We start from the raw sequence: 17028 nt of genomic DNA on the forward strand, positions 1-17028 counted from the left end.
CTTTCTTGGTCTTCCTTTGGGTCCTGACCCTGGGCTGAGAGCTCTGTACACATGATCTGCTCAAGACAACCACTTGCCCTCACTCCCAGCCCTGCCAAAGATGAAGAAACTGGGGCACCTGGGTGGCTCAGTCGGTCAAGCGTCTGACTCTTGATTTCGGCTCAGGTCGTGATCTTGAGGTTTGTGAGTTGAGCCCTGCATCGGGCTCTGTGCTGACAGTGAGGAGTCTGCTTAGGATTCTCTCTCTCCCTCTCTCTCTGTCTCTCCCCTGCTGTGCTCTTTCTCAAAATAAACAAACATTAAAAATATATATATTTAATTTAAAAAATAGCCTTCAAAAAAAGATGAAGAAACTGAGGCTCAGACAAGCCTTCCAGCTGTCTGCTGGCAGGCCAGGGTTTGGACCTAGCTGGCTGGGTTTCTGAGCCCAGCTGTTCCACCACTCCCTGGCCCTGCCCCCTCCAGGCCACCAGGGCTTGAACTTCTTTATTCACTCACTAAAACTTCCTGTGGCTTCAAGGGAACTAGGATTTGTAGGAACAGGACTGTGAAAAGAGTTCTGAAGAGTAAGGCTTTCCTATGGCCAGGTGTCAGACCTGCCAAGCCTGACACTGGGGTGCCCAGAAGGACAACCGTTGGCGGTAGGGAGGAGGGGCTCCTCTGGGTGTATTGGGGAGAGGGGAGGGAGAGAACAGGGATAGGTGGGGCCTGAATCCCAGGCCTTCCAGTTCAAAGAGACATTTCTGCTTACCCTAACACCAGGGCACAGGGCCTGAGAAGGCAGGTGTGGGCCCAGGCAGGTCTGCCCAGGTGTACAGTCCCTGGGAAACAACCCTTGGTTCACCCAGGCTGCCCCCTGGTGGCGGAAGCAGGAAGTTCTCAGGGACTTTGAAGCCCTTCCAGGAGAGGGGGCCTTCACCAGAGGATAGGTACCTGTCCCAGTCTCTTTCTCCTGCTCCCTGAGTTTCCCCCAAATATTCAATCACTCATTATTCTCATGCCTCCGGGCCTTTGCTTCTGCTGTCCCTGCTGACCGTTCGAGCTGGGGAGGGGCAGAGAGAGAGGGGGAGAGAATCCCAAGCAGGTTCCACACTGCCAGTGCAGAGCTGGATGTGGGGCTCCATCTCACGAACCATGAGATCATGACCTGAGTGGAAATCTAGAATTGGAAGTCTAACCAACTGAGCTACCCAGGTGCCTCCAAATAAAGAAACTTTTAAAAAATTAATAAAAATAAAAAATGGTCGAGATGGTAAATTTTGTTATGTATATTTTATCACAATTAAAAACAAATTGTGAATCGGTCTGGGTTGCCTCCACAGGCTAGCTGCAGGGCGTTCTGAGCATGCCTTCTCACTGTAAAATGGGTGGATATAAACATGAGAAGGGATGATTTACCTCCCCTGTGGATGGGGAACAAGGAACAGTTTCCTTCCCAGCCTGAGACCTGGAGCGGAGCCTTCCACTCATGAGTGGTGTGTGTGCACACCACAGCTGCCACATTCCTGTGTTTTCTGAGGATAAGGCAGCTGTGTGTCAGGTTGAGACAACCCCTGGGCCCACTCTTTCCTAATTCCTGCCTTCAGCCCCTGGGACAGATGGTGGAACCCTCCGGACCTAATTTGCCAACTCCCCAAGGAAACTGCTAGTGGCTCCAATCCTTCACATGCCCAGGAATGCTTCTGGTCATTTCCTCCTGCACCCAGTGCCCTTCCTTTGACATCATTGCTGTACTCAGGGAAACAAAAGAGTATCAAACAGAAGCAGAGAAGGATGGGGGCATCTGGCTGGCTCAGTAGGAAGAACATGCAACTCTTGATCTCGGGGTTGTGAGTTCCAGCCCAATATTGGGTATAGAGATTACTTAAATAAAACTTTATAAAAAAGGCAGAGAAGGATGAAGACCACCCTTCATTCTCGCTCTCCTAGAGGGAGAGCCAGGAAGACTGTGGGAGAAAACAGCTTTTCAGCTGTGTCACCTGACAAGAGGGGGCCCCCTGAGCCTCAGAGTCTCTTCTACAAGATGGGGTAAATATAGAAACACCCTCCCAGAGAGAAGCCCTGGGGAAAGGGGGCAATTACTAACACCATGCAGAGTGGGATCCCCAGTCGGGAGACACTGATCCCACTCTCCACAAAGGCTGGCACCCAGGGACGCAGGCCACATGCAGGGAAGCCTGTGGGAAATGTCAACCTCGTTGAGCCATTGGGGCCCTGCTTCTCAGCCCTGGCTCTTGGCTTGACCCCTGTATAGTCCTGCCAGAAGACCGTAAGCTAAGCCCCCTCCAAAGAATAAGGAGGTGCCCTCCCCAGCTGGGAACACATGTCTGCAGCCATTGCAGGACCCCTGGACAGAAGAGAGAGGGGAAGAGAGGTATATTTGTGTTTCCCTTGGTTGTGCTTTTACTTCTGAAGTATTATTTTTCTTTTTTCTATGAACATTTTAATGAGGGGTTGAACATAAGATAGAAAAATAACATTCTGGTCACTTTTTTTTTTTTTTAAGAGGCAGGCTTTTCTTGAGACTTTCATACAATGCAATGGATGAGGACACTTCTAAAGAAACTCCTAGAGAAAATGCATACTGAGCACAGAAAAAGGTCCTTCTCCAAATACCTGTCATAGTCACTGACAACTCCAAAACAGTCTGTCAGACTCTCGTGGGCTGCTTGTTCTGTTTTCTTTTGGGAACAGCTCAGTTCAGATTGAAGCCCTGCTCCTCTCAGAGGCCAGAGGACTCCTGGGGACTGGTGTCAATTTCTCACAGTGACATTCTGAGCAAGTGCTGCTCACAGAGTCGAGGAGGGATGCTGGAGTTAGGGTCCCAGTTCTTGCTTCTCCTCTGGCGGGGTGTGGGTGGCCAGAGGCCACTACCCCGGCAGGAGCCTTGCTCACTTTCCATGGAGGGGAAGGTGATCCAGCAGGTGGGCTGGGACCAGGCCCCTGTGACCACCTGACTCCCCATAATAGAATCCCTTGTCATCCACAGGCCCATAGACCATGACCATATCCCCTGCCCTCAGTGACAGCTTGTCCTTTACCTGGCCCCCTGCTCGCCCATCCTTGGGGTCATAGTCCAAAGCTGTCATCATGGTTGTTGGAGTCCACAGTGGTGACCTCCGGGGGTTCCCTTGGGGCATAGGAAAGGAGCCTTGGGGGCTGGTGAGCCCCCCAAAGTCATCGAGGTGGGCCACAGAGGACAGGTGCCCTTGTGCTGGCAAATGCCACATCCCATCAGTCTGCTCTGTGCCTACCTTTACCTCGGCCACCAGATGCCCAGGTATGTTGCCCACTTGCCCATTGCATTCACCATGGTAGAAGCCACAAGGATCCTGAGAGCCCCACACTCTTAGCAGCTGCCCTTTCTGGAAGGCTAGCTCCTCCTCTGCAACCTCGGGGTTGGCAGACATCACCAGGGGGTCATAATCAAAGAGGGCCACAAAGACCCTGGCCAAAGTGTCCACCTCTGTCCCCAGTGGTGAGGGGCAACCCCTGAACATCTTAATGACTTTGGTGGATGGAGCTGGACAATGTGCTGGGCTGGGCTCCAGGAGCTGGCACTCTCTCTTGGTCCCCAGAGCCTGACAGCTCCCGTTCTGGGTCCTAAACTCCTTTCTCTGCTCTCGCCTCTCTGGGCCCCACAGATTGACGTGCACTGCCTCCTCCTCCTGCAAAATGTTGTGGAAGTCAGACACATATGGTTGGCTGGTGTCCAGCTGGGGAGGGGCAAACACATCGGTATCTTGCTTTTGCCTAAGGACCTTTTCAAAAGCAGCCTTTTCCTGATATGGTTGCTTCTCAAGCCCAAACTCTGGGAACAGATGGACGACTCCCGAAGCATGGCTTTTTCTGGCGCCCATGTGCCAGTAGCAGTTCTCTTCTCCCCTAGACTGTCCACTGAGCAGAGGTGGTCTGTGGTTTGGGGAACTCTTCTGAAAGAGCAAGTCCTTTCTGCAGACCTCCTGGGCCCCTATAGGCCCCTGGGGTTGGCTGCCAGACCCCACACTTGCACATTCTCCCTCTGAACTCAGGTTGCACATCGGGGACTGCCTCCTTGAGGGTTCTTCAGGGAATGCTTCTAGAAACTCGACCTGGGGCTCCCTGCAGCTTCCAGGAGTGTGGGGGCTGGCTTTAGCATTCAGGGGAGCCAGTGCCAGCCTCTGAGGATGGACAGGGACTGTGACTCTGCAGGTAGACAGGTCACCACAGGTGTAGCTAAAGGAAGAAGTCTCTGGCAATTGGTGACAGGTGAAACAGTCATGAGGGATCTGGGCTGGCACTGAATCCAGGGACTCACCACAAAGCGACATGGTTCTCACAGAGACATTCTGGCACATCAGGGGCAGGTGGAGCTGGGAAAATTCCAACAGGGTGCTCCCAGCAGTGGCATCAGCAACCTCTGCAACCTTGAACCCATCAGCATACACAGCGTAGCCAGTGACCTGGACTCCGTTGGATGACCCAGCAGAGTGGATGGTTACAGGGAGCCAGCTGACCACTAGGCTGCCTGGTGAAGCATGGCGCTCCACCAGCACATCCAGAGGAGGGTGAGGAGGTCCTGCCAGCGGTGTGTCAAAGGTGATGGTGGAGGACGTTGTTTCCCAGTGCACCTGCAGCAAGTCCCATGGCAGCTGCACCTCCACTCGTGCCCGGTACCGTGTGCTAGGATGCAGGCTGTGGAAGGTGTAGCAGCACACACCTGCTGGGGTCAGGGCATGCTCCTGGTCATTGAGGTATACCATGTGGGGGTGGTTGCTGCTGCTGTAGACCCAGGTAATCTTGGCTGATGTGGCTGCAACACTCTGCAGGTGTAGTTGCATGGGAGCCACGCAAAAAGCCCCTGTGGCCCCCAGAAGGGGTCTAGAGAAGCCCTTCTCCTCCCCATACTGCAGCGAGCCCAGCCAGCTGTCTTCTTCTCTCTTGGCATCTGAGATCTCTATTGCCACTTCTGTCTTGGAGCTTGCCCTCACCATCTGGCATGTCCCCTTGTCCATAGCTCCCTGGGCTTTCCCAGGCAACAAGCTGTGACCAGTGTCTTCCTTCAAAAACTTGCTGTGTCTACCTAGGAGTCGAGTAGGGCTGAAGTCAGGGGACTTGGGGGACCTGCAGCCCAGGATGTCACTGTCTGGAATCTGCTCCACCAGGTTGGAGGGCACCAGCCCCCGCCGGCCATCCTCAAGCTCCCCTTCATAAAATCCATCTTCATCCATGTCCCCCAAAACATACACATAATCTCCAGCTGTGAGGGGCAGTTCACTCTCAGGATGTTCATTAGGCCCCTTAAAAGGATTGTAGCTATACCGAGCCAGGAAGATCTTGAGCTTAGGGGTCAGGGGGGCCTCTGAGCTCCTCGCTTCCAAGGTAGAGGACACACCGTCAGGCTCCAGATCCTCCACCTCGCTGGCTGTGTCCATATCCAGAGGAGGACAAGATGGCACCGTGGTCCATATGGACTCCAACTCAGAGGGAGAATTCGACTGGGAGCTAGTTTTCTTGGCTAGGGACCCGGAGTCCAGAGGTCCGCTGGCTGGGACTCTGTCTGGCACTTGAGGGTCACTGGCTGGCTCCCTGATAGCAATTGGACTTTCCAGCTGAGAAGCTTCCTGATTTCCCTGTTTGTCTGCACTGGGCTGTGAAGCTGCTTGCTCTTCAGGCGCCAGCTGGAACTTGGTCCTTCCACTATCTCTGACTTGAGCCTCCGGGACTTGGGGGGCCTCCCGGGATTCCTGGGGAAGGTAACCAGTCTGACACTGCAGCGCCAGCATCTCCTCCCTAGCAGCCTGGAGATCTCGCAGGGCCTTCTGCAGGTCGTGCTGCAGCTGTTGCTGCCTGTCCTGCCCGCGCGCAGCCTGCTGTAGCAGCTGCTCCGCCAGCATGCCGGCGGCGTCGCGCTCCTGGCACGCGCAGCCCAGCTGCCTGCGCACATCGCTGTTTTCCGCCGCCACCTTCCGCGTCCAGTCGGCCTGAGCCTGCAACCGCGCGTTCTCCTGCGCCAGCCAGGCTTCCTCGCGTAGCGCCTCCCGCAGCTGCGCTTCACCCTCCTCGCCGCGGCGCCGTGCCGCGGCCGCCTGGGCGCCCAGCTCCAGCTCCAGTGCCTGCACCTGGCGCCGCGCCTCCTCGAAGGGTACGCTCTCGCCGTCCGCCTCAGCTCGGGCGCAGCCGGTGGACTGCTGCATCGTCAACTGTCTCTGCAGGCGGAGCACCTCCCGCTGGGACTCGCGCTGCAGCCGGTCCAACTCACTGATGTTGAGCCACTGGGCTTGGGCAGCACCCCCGCCAGGGTGCGGGACACTATTCATGCCTGAGGCGACGCGAGCTTGCAGCAAGCGGTACTCCAGCCGCAGCTCTTCGATCTGCTTGTCCTTGGCCAGCAGCTCGCTTGCCTGCTCCGTCAAGTCCCGCGCGCGCTGGCGGGCAAAGGCCTGGCACAGTTCCAGGCCAGCGCGGCTCTCGCCTGGCACAGGCGCGCTCACAGCCCGCAGGTTGGTTTCTTGCAGCTTTCGGGCCCGGTCCTCTAGGCGCCTCGCGAGGCCTGCAAGCTCCGCGTGCTTCACCTTGAGCCGCTTCACCTTCTCGTCGGACTTGTCCTGGAAACCTGCGCGCCACAGCTGCACGTTCTCCTCCCACAGTCCCGAGCAGCGGCGTGCCAGCACCTGCAATGCCTCTGACAGTTCCGAGTTCTGCTTCACCAGCTCCTGGTAGTCCAGATCCGGCGGCGAGGGAGTCAGGGCCTCGCAGGGCTGGCTCCCGGAGTCCTCTCCTAGAGAGTCACTAGGTCTCCTGTGCTTCGATGTCGGTGGCGGTGGTGGGGGTAGCGGGGGCGGAGGACTCGAGGAGCCTAAGATGGGGGTGTCTGGCCAGGAGGCCGGCTTCTTGGATTCGGGGGCTTTGGGGCAACTGAGGGTGCTGTCGAGATAGCGGGAACGCGCTGGTGCCAAAGAATCGAGAGAGCAGGAGCGCGGCGTGTGGAGCAGGCTGTCTGGGGAGCTGGAGCACCTGGCTGGCACCACGTCTAGGGAGTGGGAGCGCAGGCGGATGCCAGCGCTCAGGCTGTCAGTATTCAAGGATTCGAGCTTACAGACGGACTTTGGGGGCCCGGGGGAGTTGCCGGCGGTATGGAGGGGCGGCTCTTCCGAAGAATGCACGGCTTGGCGGTCGGGGGAGACGGGCAAAGCGGGATGCCAGCGGAAGTGCTGTAGGATGTACTTGAGGAAGAGCCGGCGCTCCACGTCGAGCGCCGCCTGCAGGTGTCGGATGCGCGAGGCCTGCTCGCCGTCGGTGTCCCAGCGAAGCTGTGCCAGCACTTCCTGCAGGCGACAGCGGCACTGAGCAGCAGCGACGTCGGGCGCCCCCGCGCGGCCACAGTAGCCACGGTTCACTAACTCCTCTGCCAGCTGGCGCTGCAGCTCCCGGGCCTGGCGCATGACGCCGTCGCGCTCGCGGTGCAGCAGCTGCCGCAGCTGCCGCATCTCGGCCTCCTTCCAGCGCAGCAGCTGCCGAATCTCGGCCTCACGCTCCCGCAGCATGTCCTCCTGCAGCTGCCGCAGCTCCCGGTCGTGCTGAGCCTCCCACTTGGAGCGCAGATGGTCAACCAGCTGCTGCCTCTCCCGCTCGGCCGCCTCCCGCAGCTGGCGCGCCTGGGACGCGAAGCGCTGCGTCGCTGCGCGTCCGCGCGCCCGCTCCGCCTCCAGCTCCGCCCGCAGCTTCTCCAGCTCCCGCCTTTGCTCCTCCAGCACCGCCGCCGATGGACCCGGACTACCCGGCTTCTTGGGTGTCGCGCGGCCGCAGCCCAAAGGGCTGGGCGAGTCCTTGGTCATGGTAGCCCCGGGCCTGGCCAGACGCCAGACCTCGCCTGGCCCAGGCCGCTGCTCTCCAACGGCCGCCGCCCCCGCTGCGGCCAACCGCCCCTTGTGCCCCTTCCGGCTTCCCATGGGGGTTTCCGCGCGCCCCTTCCGCCTCTGAGCGTGTTCCCCCATCCTCTGGCGCGGATGCACTAGCCTGATCTCCTTTCTGGGCTGCCTGTGAGGCGGCTGGCCTCCAGACACCCCTGCTCAACGCAGCCCATGACCTTTCTGGGATGCCCAGGGGTCTCTGTGATCCCAGGCCTTTCCCTGTTCCTGGTGCCAGGTCCTTTGTGACCCTCTCCCCCCCCCCCCCCCGCCCGGGGGGATACTCTCCCAGACACTGTACAATCTCTTTCAGGCCAACTGGCACTGTGGGAAGCCTAGGCTACTGCTCTGGGCTCCACGTATGGGTCAAAATCAGGATGGGGTGTGGGTAGATCGCGCCTGGCTCTGTCATGGGTTCAGCTGACCTGTTTGGGCTAAATGGCTGGGAAACACAAAAGAATGCCCCCAAACTTGGGGGTGAGCCCTGAACCCCTACTGGGGGATGCATCTGGTGTCTGCACCCTCAAGGCACCTACCCTTCCAAGGACCCCTGGAAGTGCTGGACATTTGCATGCATTATCTATTTAAACTTTCTATGCCTATTTTACAGATGAGAAGTCTTGAGCCCATAGTCTGGGCATGGTGCCAGCTGAGACAGGGGAGAAGGCCTCCTTGGAGATCCAAAGCCCTGGCCTATGTTTTCTTGGTTTATTTTTACGATCATCTTGCAAGGACACTCTGAGCGATAAGGACCTCTCCATGGTCACGCTGCCCAGAAGTAGCTAAGTAGGGAGTGAAACCTAGAAAATTCTGCCTCCAGAGTCCGTGGGTACTCTTACTCCATCTGCCCAACCTCAGGGTTATGGCTATGAAGACCACTCCCCACTCTTTCTCCCAGGACAGGGTCTCACACTTTGCATATGCAAAAGGAGAGAGGGTCATTTAGAACCCAGAGTTGGGGGCCAGCCAGGGAGGAAGGTGAGAAAATGGGGATGCCATGGGGGCCCAGCCTACCTTTTATCTGGTCCAGGAGTGTCCAGGGCTTCCTACTTCTCCAAAAGGTAAAGTCACAGATCCTTATGGGCCCAGCTGGCTCTCTATCCCCCCTCCCTGGATGCAGCAAGGCCAGAGAATTTTTCATGGCTCTCCAAGGGGCAAAGTGGTCAGATGGTTAGGACTGGCACGCCTTTGGAGTCAAACAGTCCTGCAGCTTCTTGTGCCACTTTCATGTCCTCATCTGTAAAATGGGCTAATAAATGCAGCCCTTTTCTGTGTTGTGTGACCTCCCAGAGTTCCCTGACCTCCCTGAGCACCCATTTCTACTGTTTGCGAGGATTCAATGAGGCAAGAGCACTCAGTGCCTAGAACAGAGCAAGGTTCTGTTTGGCAGCTCACTGATTCTAATCCCAGTCCCTTTTTTGCAGCTACAGAAACAGGTCTGCAAGCAAAGATTTGGCTGAAGCCAGTCAGGGCTGCCATGGTAAAGGCAGCACAGGTACTCTTTGTGCTCCCTAGGACTCACTCCAGATGACTCATGGCAGATGGGAAACCTCAGAGACCTGGGTATCCATCCAGGCTCTGCCACTTTTTGCCTGAGTGACTATGGCTCGTTACTTCACCTCTCCTGGCCTCTACATAATGGATGTATTGATAACACCAGTCTTCCATGGTTAGAGAGACACCAGGACTCTGTCAGGTGATGGCCAGGTGTGCAATAGGAGCTGCATCGAGGTCTGTGTAAGTTCCCATTGTCCCATCTATGGGTTGGCCTAGCCCTCACAAGCTTCTTCCAGGACCTAAAGAATCCCCCTGCCTCAAAGGCCTCTGGGCCTTTGCATGTGTTGTTCCCCCCTGCCTGGGATGCCTGTATTGCCCAACACAAAAATAACGGCAATGACCATTGCAGACCAAGAACCTACTGTGTGCCATGCTCAGTGCTAAATGCATGCCATTCATTATTTAAACTACCCATTTTACAGATGGGAAGCCTCAAGCTCCAGTGGATCAAGAGTTTTTGTCCACTCACCTGCTGCTAACCTTGTCTTGTCCTGTAGCTTCAGCTTAGCAGTTCCTCCTCCAGGAAGGCTTACCTGACTCTTAGGGCTGAGTCTGGACTCCCTAAAACTCTACAGCCCTGATCATCCTACCTGGTATCTTTCCATTTGGAGCAGGGATGTATCTTATATACATTAGTGTCCTTGCCCAGAGTGGTTTCAGAGAAGGAATAAGTGAAAAGTCCCTCTCCAGAAAGGAGGGATAGGGACCCAGGGACAGGCAGGCAGGAAGGGCAGAAAGGGTACTGCCCAACCTGGCCACCCAACCTGACTACCTCTCACATGTAGGTACCACCTGGCATCAAGGGCTGAAGCCCCAGGCTTTGGGATGCCTATCAGGGCTTTGGGCAGATGCTTTAGGCTGGAATGAGGATCAGGCCTCATTAGAGATGTCGATGGGGTCCAAAGCTGCGGGACACACATACATACATGCGTTCATAGCCTCTCTAGGCCGGGCCATCTGTGTGGCTTGGGAACTCAGGAGCCCTACTTAAATCTGGCTCCTCCCTCCTTGCTATTCCTGCTCCAGCACCAAGTGGCTCTGTCTATGGTATCTATGGCTTCTCTGTGTTTCAGGCCCTTTCACTCACACAGTTATGTCTCCAGGTAGGTGGGCAGGTGATCTTAGCCCCATCTCACTGGTGGGAAGACAGAGGCTCAAAGAAGCACATGTTGTGTTCATTCAGCATGTGGTTCTGTGGGCTCCACACTTTTTGCTATACTTATGTTTTTCTTTTTCTTTTTTAAATGTTTATTTATTTTGAGAGAGAGAATGAGCAGGGGAGTGGCAGAAAGAGAGGGAGAGAGAGAGTCCCAAGTAGGCTCCATGCTCAATGAGAAGCCTAACACGTGCACTCAATCTCACAACCGTGAGATCATGACCTGAGCCGAACTCAAGGGTTGGTTGCTTAACCGACTGAGCCACCCAAGTGCCTCTGTACTCATGTTTTTCAAACATGGGTCCTCTGAACCACTGGTGTGCCATGGGAGATAGATGCCTTTGGGCAATGATACGTAGCAAGAAAACAGAGAATGGCGATTCCTAATGTTCTTTTTGAGAAACAAGGTGGATATGGGGGTCAAGTGTGTAGGCAAGATGGAGAGACAGCTCTACCCTTCAACTGGTGCTGGGCCACTGGATGTGGTAGCCACAGGTAGAGATTCTTCATGCAATCCCCACTACAGTTCTGTTTGACAGAGGAGAACCTGGGGCTTGGTGGGAGAAGGTGGCTTGCCAGGGCATATAGGCAGCTGTGGCAGAGCTGGATTGTCACTTCAGGGCAATGGGTGGGGCTCCACAGCCTGGATGTTTGATGCAGCCTTGAGTGGTACCATCAGGTCAGGAAGGTAGGCTGCTGCCAAGGAGGAAGACCCTTGGATGAGTCTCTGGGAACTCTACAGTCACCATCCAACTGCTGCCTGGGCTGGCACCACCTGTGGCATGTCAGAGGCATTCTGGAATGTGGTTGAGCAAACCAGGGCTTCTCCAGTGCCAGGCTTCTGCCATCCCCACACTCATCACATTGTTCAGTGATTGTCCAGTGACCTGCCTGTCAGCCCCATCAACTCTGAGCTCAGGGAGAGCATGGACCATGTAGCTGCATTCTCTGGGTCTCAGCTTTCTTGTCTATAATATAAAAGAGATTGATTACATGGGTGGTTTTCAAACTGGGTTCCTTAGGGCCCCAAGGTTCCTGAGAAATACTGTAGGATTGTTGGGGGTGGGGGAATGTGCCCAGAGCTAAATGGGAAACACTGTCCCTACTTGCTTCAACAGAGCACATCCAACTGTTAGTATCATTATTTAGGTTCTAAGGAAGATTTTAGCTTAATAAAGAGGCATATTGCTAGAAGCAAGTTTGAAAACTTCTGGGTTAGAGCCCCTCCTGTCTATTAACTGCACACACATTGCCCTGACACCCAGTGATTTCACTGACCCTGAGAGAAGGCACCTGTTCCCCTCACCTTGGTTTGCCCCACATCACTAGCCTTGTACTCCATGCTGCCTCTCCTCCCAGCACCAGTCTGTGACCTTTGGGCCATGAGGTCATGGTGTATGGGATCCCGGGCAATCTCTTCACATCCCTCTTCTGCCAGCCTGGCCTGGCCCTGTTTCAGCTCTGCCACCCATGCCCAGAGCTTTACAGAGCTTGCCTGGCCCTTGTGAGTGGTGACAGCTCCATCCAGAGAGACCACTGGAGGGTTTTAAGCTTCCAGACCCCTGTAGCCCCAGCTTCCCCTCCACATCCCTTGTTTTTGGGTCAGTGCATTTTCTTTTTTTCCCTTCCTTTTATTTTTCATTATGTTTTTATTGTATTTATTTTGAGAGAAAGAGAGAGAGAGAGAGAGAGAGCATGGAGAGGGGCAGAGAAAGAGGGAGAGAGAATCCCAAGCAGGCTCTGCATTATCAGTGCGGAGCCCGATGCAGGGCTTGATCTCACGAACTGTGAGATCCTGACCTGAGCCAAAATCAAGTTGATGCTTAACCAACTGAGCCACCCAGGTGCCCCATATATTTTTTTAATGTTTATTTTATTTTGAGAGAGAGAGAGAGAGAGAAATAGGGGGTGCAGAGAGAGAGGGAGAGAGAGAGAATCTCAAGCAGGCTCCATGCTGAGCTCAGTGCTCGACATGGGGCTTGATCCCACAACCCTGAGATCATGACCTGAGCCAAAATCAGGAGTCGGATGCTTAACCAATCAAGCCACTCAAACTTTTTTTTTTTAAGTTTAAACTTGTTTAAGTTTAAACCTTTTTTTAAAAGCTTATTTATTTAAATAATCCCTACACCCAACATGGGGTTTTAACTCATGATCCCAAGATCAAGAGTCACATGCTCTTTCGACTGAGCCAGCCAGGCTCCCCTGGGTGAATGTGTTTTCTATCTGTTCTCTGATGTCTCCTCGGTGTCTAGAACAATGCCTAGCACATAGTATGTACTCAACAAATACATGACTGAAGAAGACAGAGGCATACAGGCCAGGTGTGCCTTCTGTCCTCATGGAACTTATAATCTAAGGGATAAAGCCTCAGGTTAAACATAGATATGGCAAAGGAGTGTAGTGAGCTCGAATTGTGGGCAGGGACTGTGAGTGAGGGCTATGGTGCCAATGGGGTGAAGACCTCTGCCAGAGCAGGCTTCCCTAAGAGCCCAGGTGGGCTGCCTAGGGATCAGATTGCAGGCAGCAGGGCCTTGCAAAGCCCCCAGCCCTCTATGGTCTAGCTGCCTACACCTGCTCTCTCCCATGCCCACCCTGCTCAAGGCATGCCCATACTCTTCTGGCATTGATTCTTGGCAATCATGTCCCAGTTCTCAGTTGCCTAGAGAGAAACTGGAGCTCAGAGAGGAAGGGTCACTCAGCAGAGGCCCAGCCAGGTCTTCTTACTCTGAGTTGTAGGAAGGCCTGGAACCCCCAGGACTGCCCCTTCCTGGATGGGGCTGTGTACCTGGAGAGGGCCCGTGCTGTTGTCTGCCCCCACTTCCCAGGCCCTAAAGCCATCTCTGGCCTGCTCCATGCCCTCCTGGGCACACAAGCATGTGCTACCTTTTAGCTCTCTGGCTAGGGCTCCCCGGAATGCTGGGCTGGCCTTGGCCCTGAGTCCTCACTGGCCATGGAGGCTGGCCCTGTCCTCTCCAGAGGAGGAAACTGCTCAGGGTCACATAAGGACTTGGGCCTAGGCCTGTGTGACCCAAGTCTGGGCTCTGAACTCGTGCCAGTATAGCCTGGCCCATGAGCTCTGGCAGTCTGAGGGTAATTGTAATCCCTGAGCCTTCAGACAAATGTCTGCTGCTTCCTGAGGACCCTATTACTGTTGACAGCATCACTGTTCCAGCCCTCCACTGTTTCCGGGACAGACCTATCTTCTGTTTTCTGCCGTCTCCACTTCTCTCCCCTCTGAACCTCTTCCAGCTGCCCTCCTTCCTATGCAGCCTGAAGCACAAGTCCTGATCTACTTCTTACTGACACCAGTGGCAAGACCCTTTGTCCAGTCATTTGGCCATTGCTCTAGGTCAGGGACAGTCCTTCAAATGTTTGTTGAGCACCCAATCTGGTCAAGGCAGGGCCAGACACCATGTGAATTTCCTCACTCATTAAGCACAGAGTACCCCCAATGGGATTTACTGAAGGAAGGATGGAAGGAAAGAGGGAGGTTGAGAGGGAGAATAGAAGGGAAAGAAGGAGACTTTTAGGTCAGCTGAGTCTCCCAAACAGACCTTGGTTTCCCCCTCGCAGTCCAAGAGCAGACTCAGGCTTGACCCTCTGAACAGCCAGGGGGCTGAAAAGCTGACTGACCCCTTGAGCCTCAGTTTCTTCTTTTGTAAATGGGGCTGATAACAGCTCTGACCTCAGAGGGCCATTGGGGGAGTCAATAGAACACTTGTGGGGCGCCTAGGTGGCTCAGTCGGTTGGGTGTCCAGCTTCAGCTCAGGTCATGATCCCACAGTTTGTGAGTTCGAGCCCGATGTTGGGCTCTGTGTTGACAGTTCTGAGCCTGGAGACTGCTTCAGATTCCGTGTCTCCCTCTCTCTCTGCCCTTCCCTTGCTCATGCTCTGTTTCTCTTTGTCTCTGTGTCTGTCTCTCTCTCTCAAAAATAAACATTAAAAAAAAAAAGAACACTTGTGCATTTGCACTCTTGGGAGCCCAGCACACAGCAGGCTGACAGGTCACCCAAGTGAGCCACCATGGTAAGCTGAGTCCTTAAGAATGATCAGCACTTGCCAGATGGACAAGGTAGTATGGGGGGAGGGAATGACAAAGGCATTACAGGCAAAGGAAGTAGCAAGGGCAGAGGCAGGGGGTATAGTGTGGCAGAAACACTGGTCTTAGGAAGGGAGAAATGTAGGACATGAGGCTTTGGGCCAACAGAAGGAGGTCAAGGCAAAGCCTCACCAGCATGAACCAGATCAGAATCTAACTTCTGGAGCCCCTTCCTATGGGTGATGAAGGGTGAGCTACTATTCTCAGGGCCTCAGTTTCCTTACCTTGAGAAACAGAACATTTTAGTGCTGCTCTGTGGTGCCAATGAACTTGGTGGTGGGTATAAATGTGCAGGGCCCAGTGCTGGGCATACAGTCAGCCTGTCCCGGAGCTCCTTCCATCCCTGGCCCCTCCCTTGGCCACTGTCAGCCCTCTCCTCTGGACTCCCACACTTCACCAAACCATTGCCACATTCTGTTGTTTTCTTTGGTGCCTCCCCAGGATGCTGCAAGCTGCTTGAGGGCAGGTGCCACCTTGTTATCTACCTTTCTGAACATCAGCAGGTGAGCATCCAGGACCCTGTGATGATTGGGAGAAGAAGTAGCATGTGGTAAGTTGTATCCAGAATGGCCTGGAGTCTGGGAGGAGGAGGAAGAGGAGGAGTGGAAGAGGAGGAAGAGGCCACTTTTAATGGAAGGCTCAGGGAAGTGACACTAAGGCCAGGTCCGAATGAACATGAGTTAGCTGAGTGGAAAGGAGCTGGCATGATCAGAAGCCAGGCTTGCCATGGGCAGAAATAAAGGTTTTAGAGTAGGAGAGGGGCCCCGAAGACCAGGTACCTTTTCCACTGGGACTGGGTACATTTCTCTGTATGCTTGTTTAACAGTGGCACTCTGCTGCTTACAGCCTTCACTCCTCACCTGCAAGGGAGCCGTCTTGCAAGGTGATGGTGAGGGAATAGGAAGATGCCGCAGCAAAGGCTAGCTTTTTTCATTTGCCCTCACTGAACCTCGCCTTCTATTGCCAGCTTCACATGTCCAGGTTGAGGGAATCACTGTGCTTCTTCAACTGCCTTGGAATTCTTCAGGGCAGGCTCCCAATAAAGCTGTCTTTCTTTGACCTGGGCCAATGTAGCACCAGGTTCGGTGTACACAGTATGATCATGGAGTTAGTCTCCGGGCCAGATTTCCAAGTCCCCCATGCCTCTAGGGACCTGGCTAATGGAGTCCCTCACACATTTGCTGAATGTTTATTGAACACCCACTGTGTGCCAGCCCCGGGGAGAGATAAAAGGCAAACAGAATCTTGATGGCATGAGGCTTGTCATCTCGTCCCTCCCAACCCATATCAAACCTGGGCTCCCAGGACACTGTGAGGAAGGCCGGCTCCATTCCAGGCTACAAAATCTCCAGTTCTTTCTTCTTCTCCCCTTTCATGGGAAACTCACTGCTCTTAGAATGAAGAAAAATGCCTTCACATGGCCTAAATGTGTACTGAAACTGTACCTTTTTCCTTGCCTACACTGACACCCTAGGTCCCAACCACTATCACTTTTGCCTGATTGGCTACAGCAGGCTTCCAAATGGCCCCTACTTCCCTGCTTATCCCCCTCCATTCCCCATTCTTCAATCATAGTACTTTCCTTAAACATTTTATCTGACTAGGTGGCTGCTACACACATCCATCAAAGGTCTCTCACAGAGCATAGAAGAAAAGCCAAATCCCTTCTGTTCCTGTAAGGCTGTCCCGGTCTGTCACCTGCCTCCCTTGTTCCTTCTAATACTTCTTACTCCATTCTGGCCATCTAGACAGCCACATGGCCTTTGCCAGCGCCTTTTCTCCTGCTTGAAACAATCTCCTCCCAGCCTCTCAGCTGCTCTATCCCATCCTTCAGTTTCCAGCGTTGGCCCTGGAGCCAGCAGCTCACCCTCTGCTCCTAGCTGGCTGCATGACCTTGGGCAAATCATTGGCCTTCTCTTTGCTTTTTCTGTGAGATGGGCTGTTGATGATAACCATATTACAGGGTGGTTTCAAAGACTAAGGAAAATGAAGCACTGGAGGGGGGAGCTGTGCTCTGTAGGTTCCAGTGTTATTAATACTATTTCCTCAGTGAGGCTTTCATTGGAAAAGTAGGTCTCCAGAGTCACTTTCCCACCACCCAGTTTTCTTTTCTTCACAGCACTTATCAGTGTCCGAAATAATCTTGGTTATTCAATGATCTTATTTTATGCAGCCATTATTTATTGTGCGCCTACTGTGTGCCAAGCACGCTTTGTAATTTCCATTCGATTGGACGGCCCGTAAAGGCAAGGTTTCCGCCAGACCCGTTCACCTGTGTTCACCCAGCACCGTGGCCAGCACACAGTAGGCACTTCGCACGTCGG

At 54.3% G+C, this 17028-nt stretch overlaps 1 protein-coding gene across 1 annotated transcript; it reads right to left on the reverse strand.

Moving 5' to 3' along the window:
- Positions 1-2513: 2513 nt before the first annotated feature.
- Positions 2514-7832, reverse strand: LOC124519805 (RIMS-binding protein 3A-like). The gene has a single exon (XM_047090216.1). It carries the CDS (start codon positions 7815-7817, stop codon positions 2892-2894), a length of 4926 nt encoding a protein of 1641 aa, XP_046946172.1. The 5' UTR covers positions 7818-7832; the 3' UTR covers positions 2514-2891.
- Between the last annotated feature and the right edge of the window lie 9196 nt (positions 7833-17028).

The sequence above is a fragment of the Lynx rufus genome, unplaced genomic scaffold (assembly GCF_022079265.1).
Source record: "Lynx rufus isolate CCGP_SWC_20201006 ecotype Redwood Valley unplaced genomic scaffold, mLynRuf1.p SCAF_29, whole genome shotgun sequence".
In the NCBI taxonomy this organism is placed as follows: domain Eukaryota; kingdom Metazoa; phylum Chordata; class Mammalia; order Carnivora; family Felidae; genus Lynx; species Lynx rufus.

Coding starts and splice junctions, on each gene's coding strand:
- LOC124519805 (XM_047090216.1), bottom strand. CDS start 7,817: ATGACCAAGGACTCGCCCAGCCCTTTGGGCTGCGGCCGCGCGACACCC.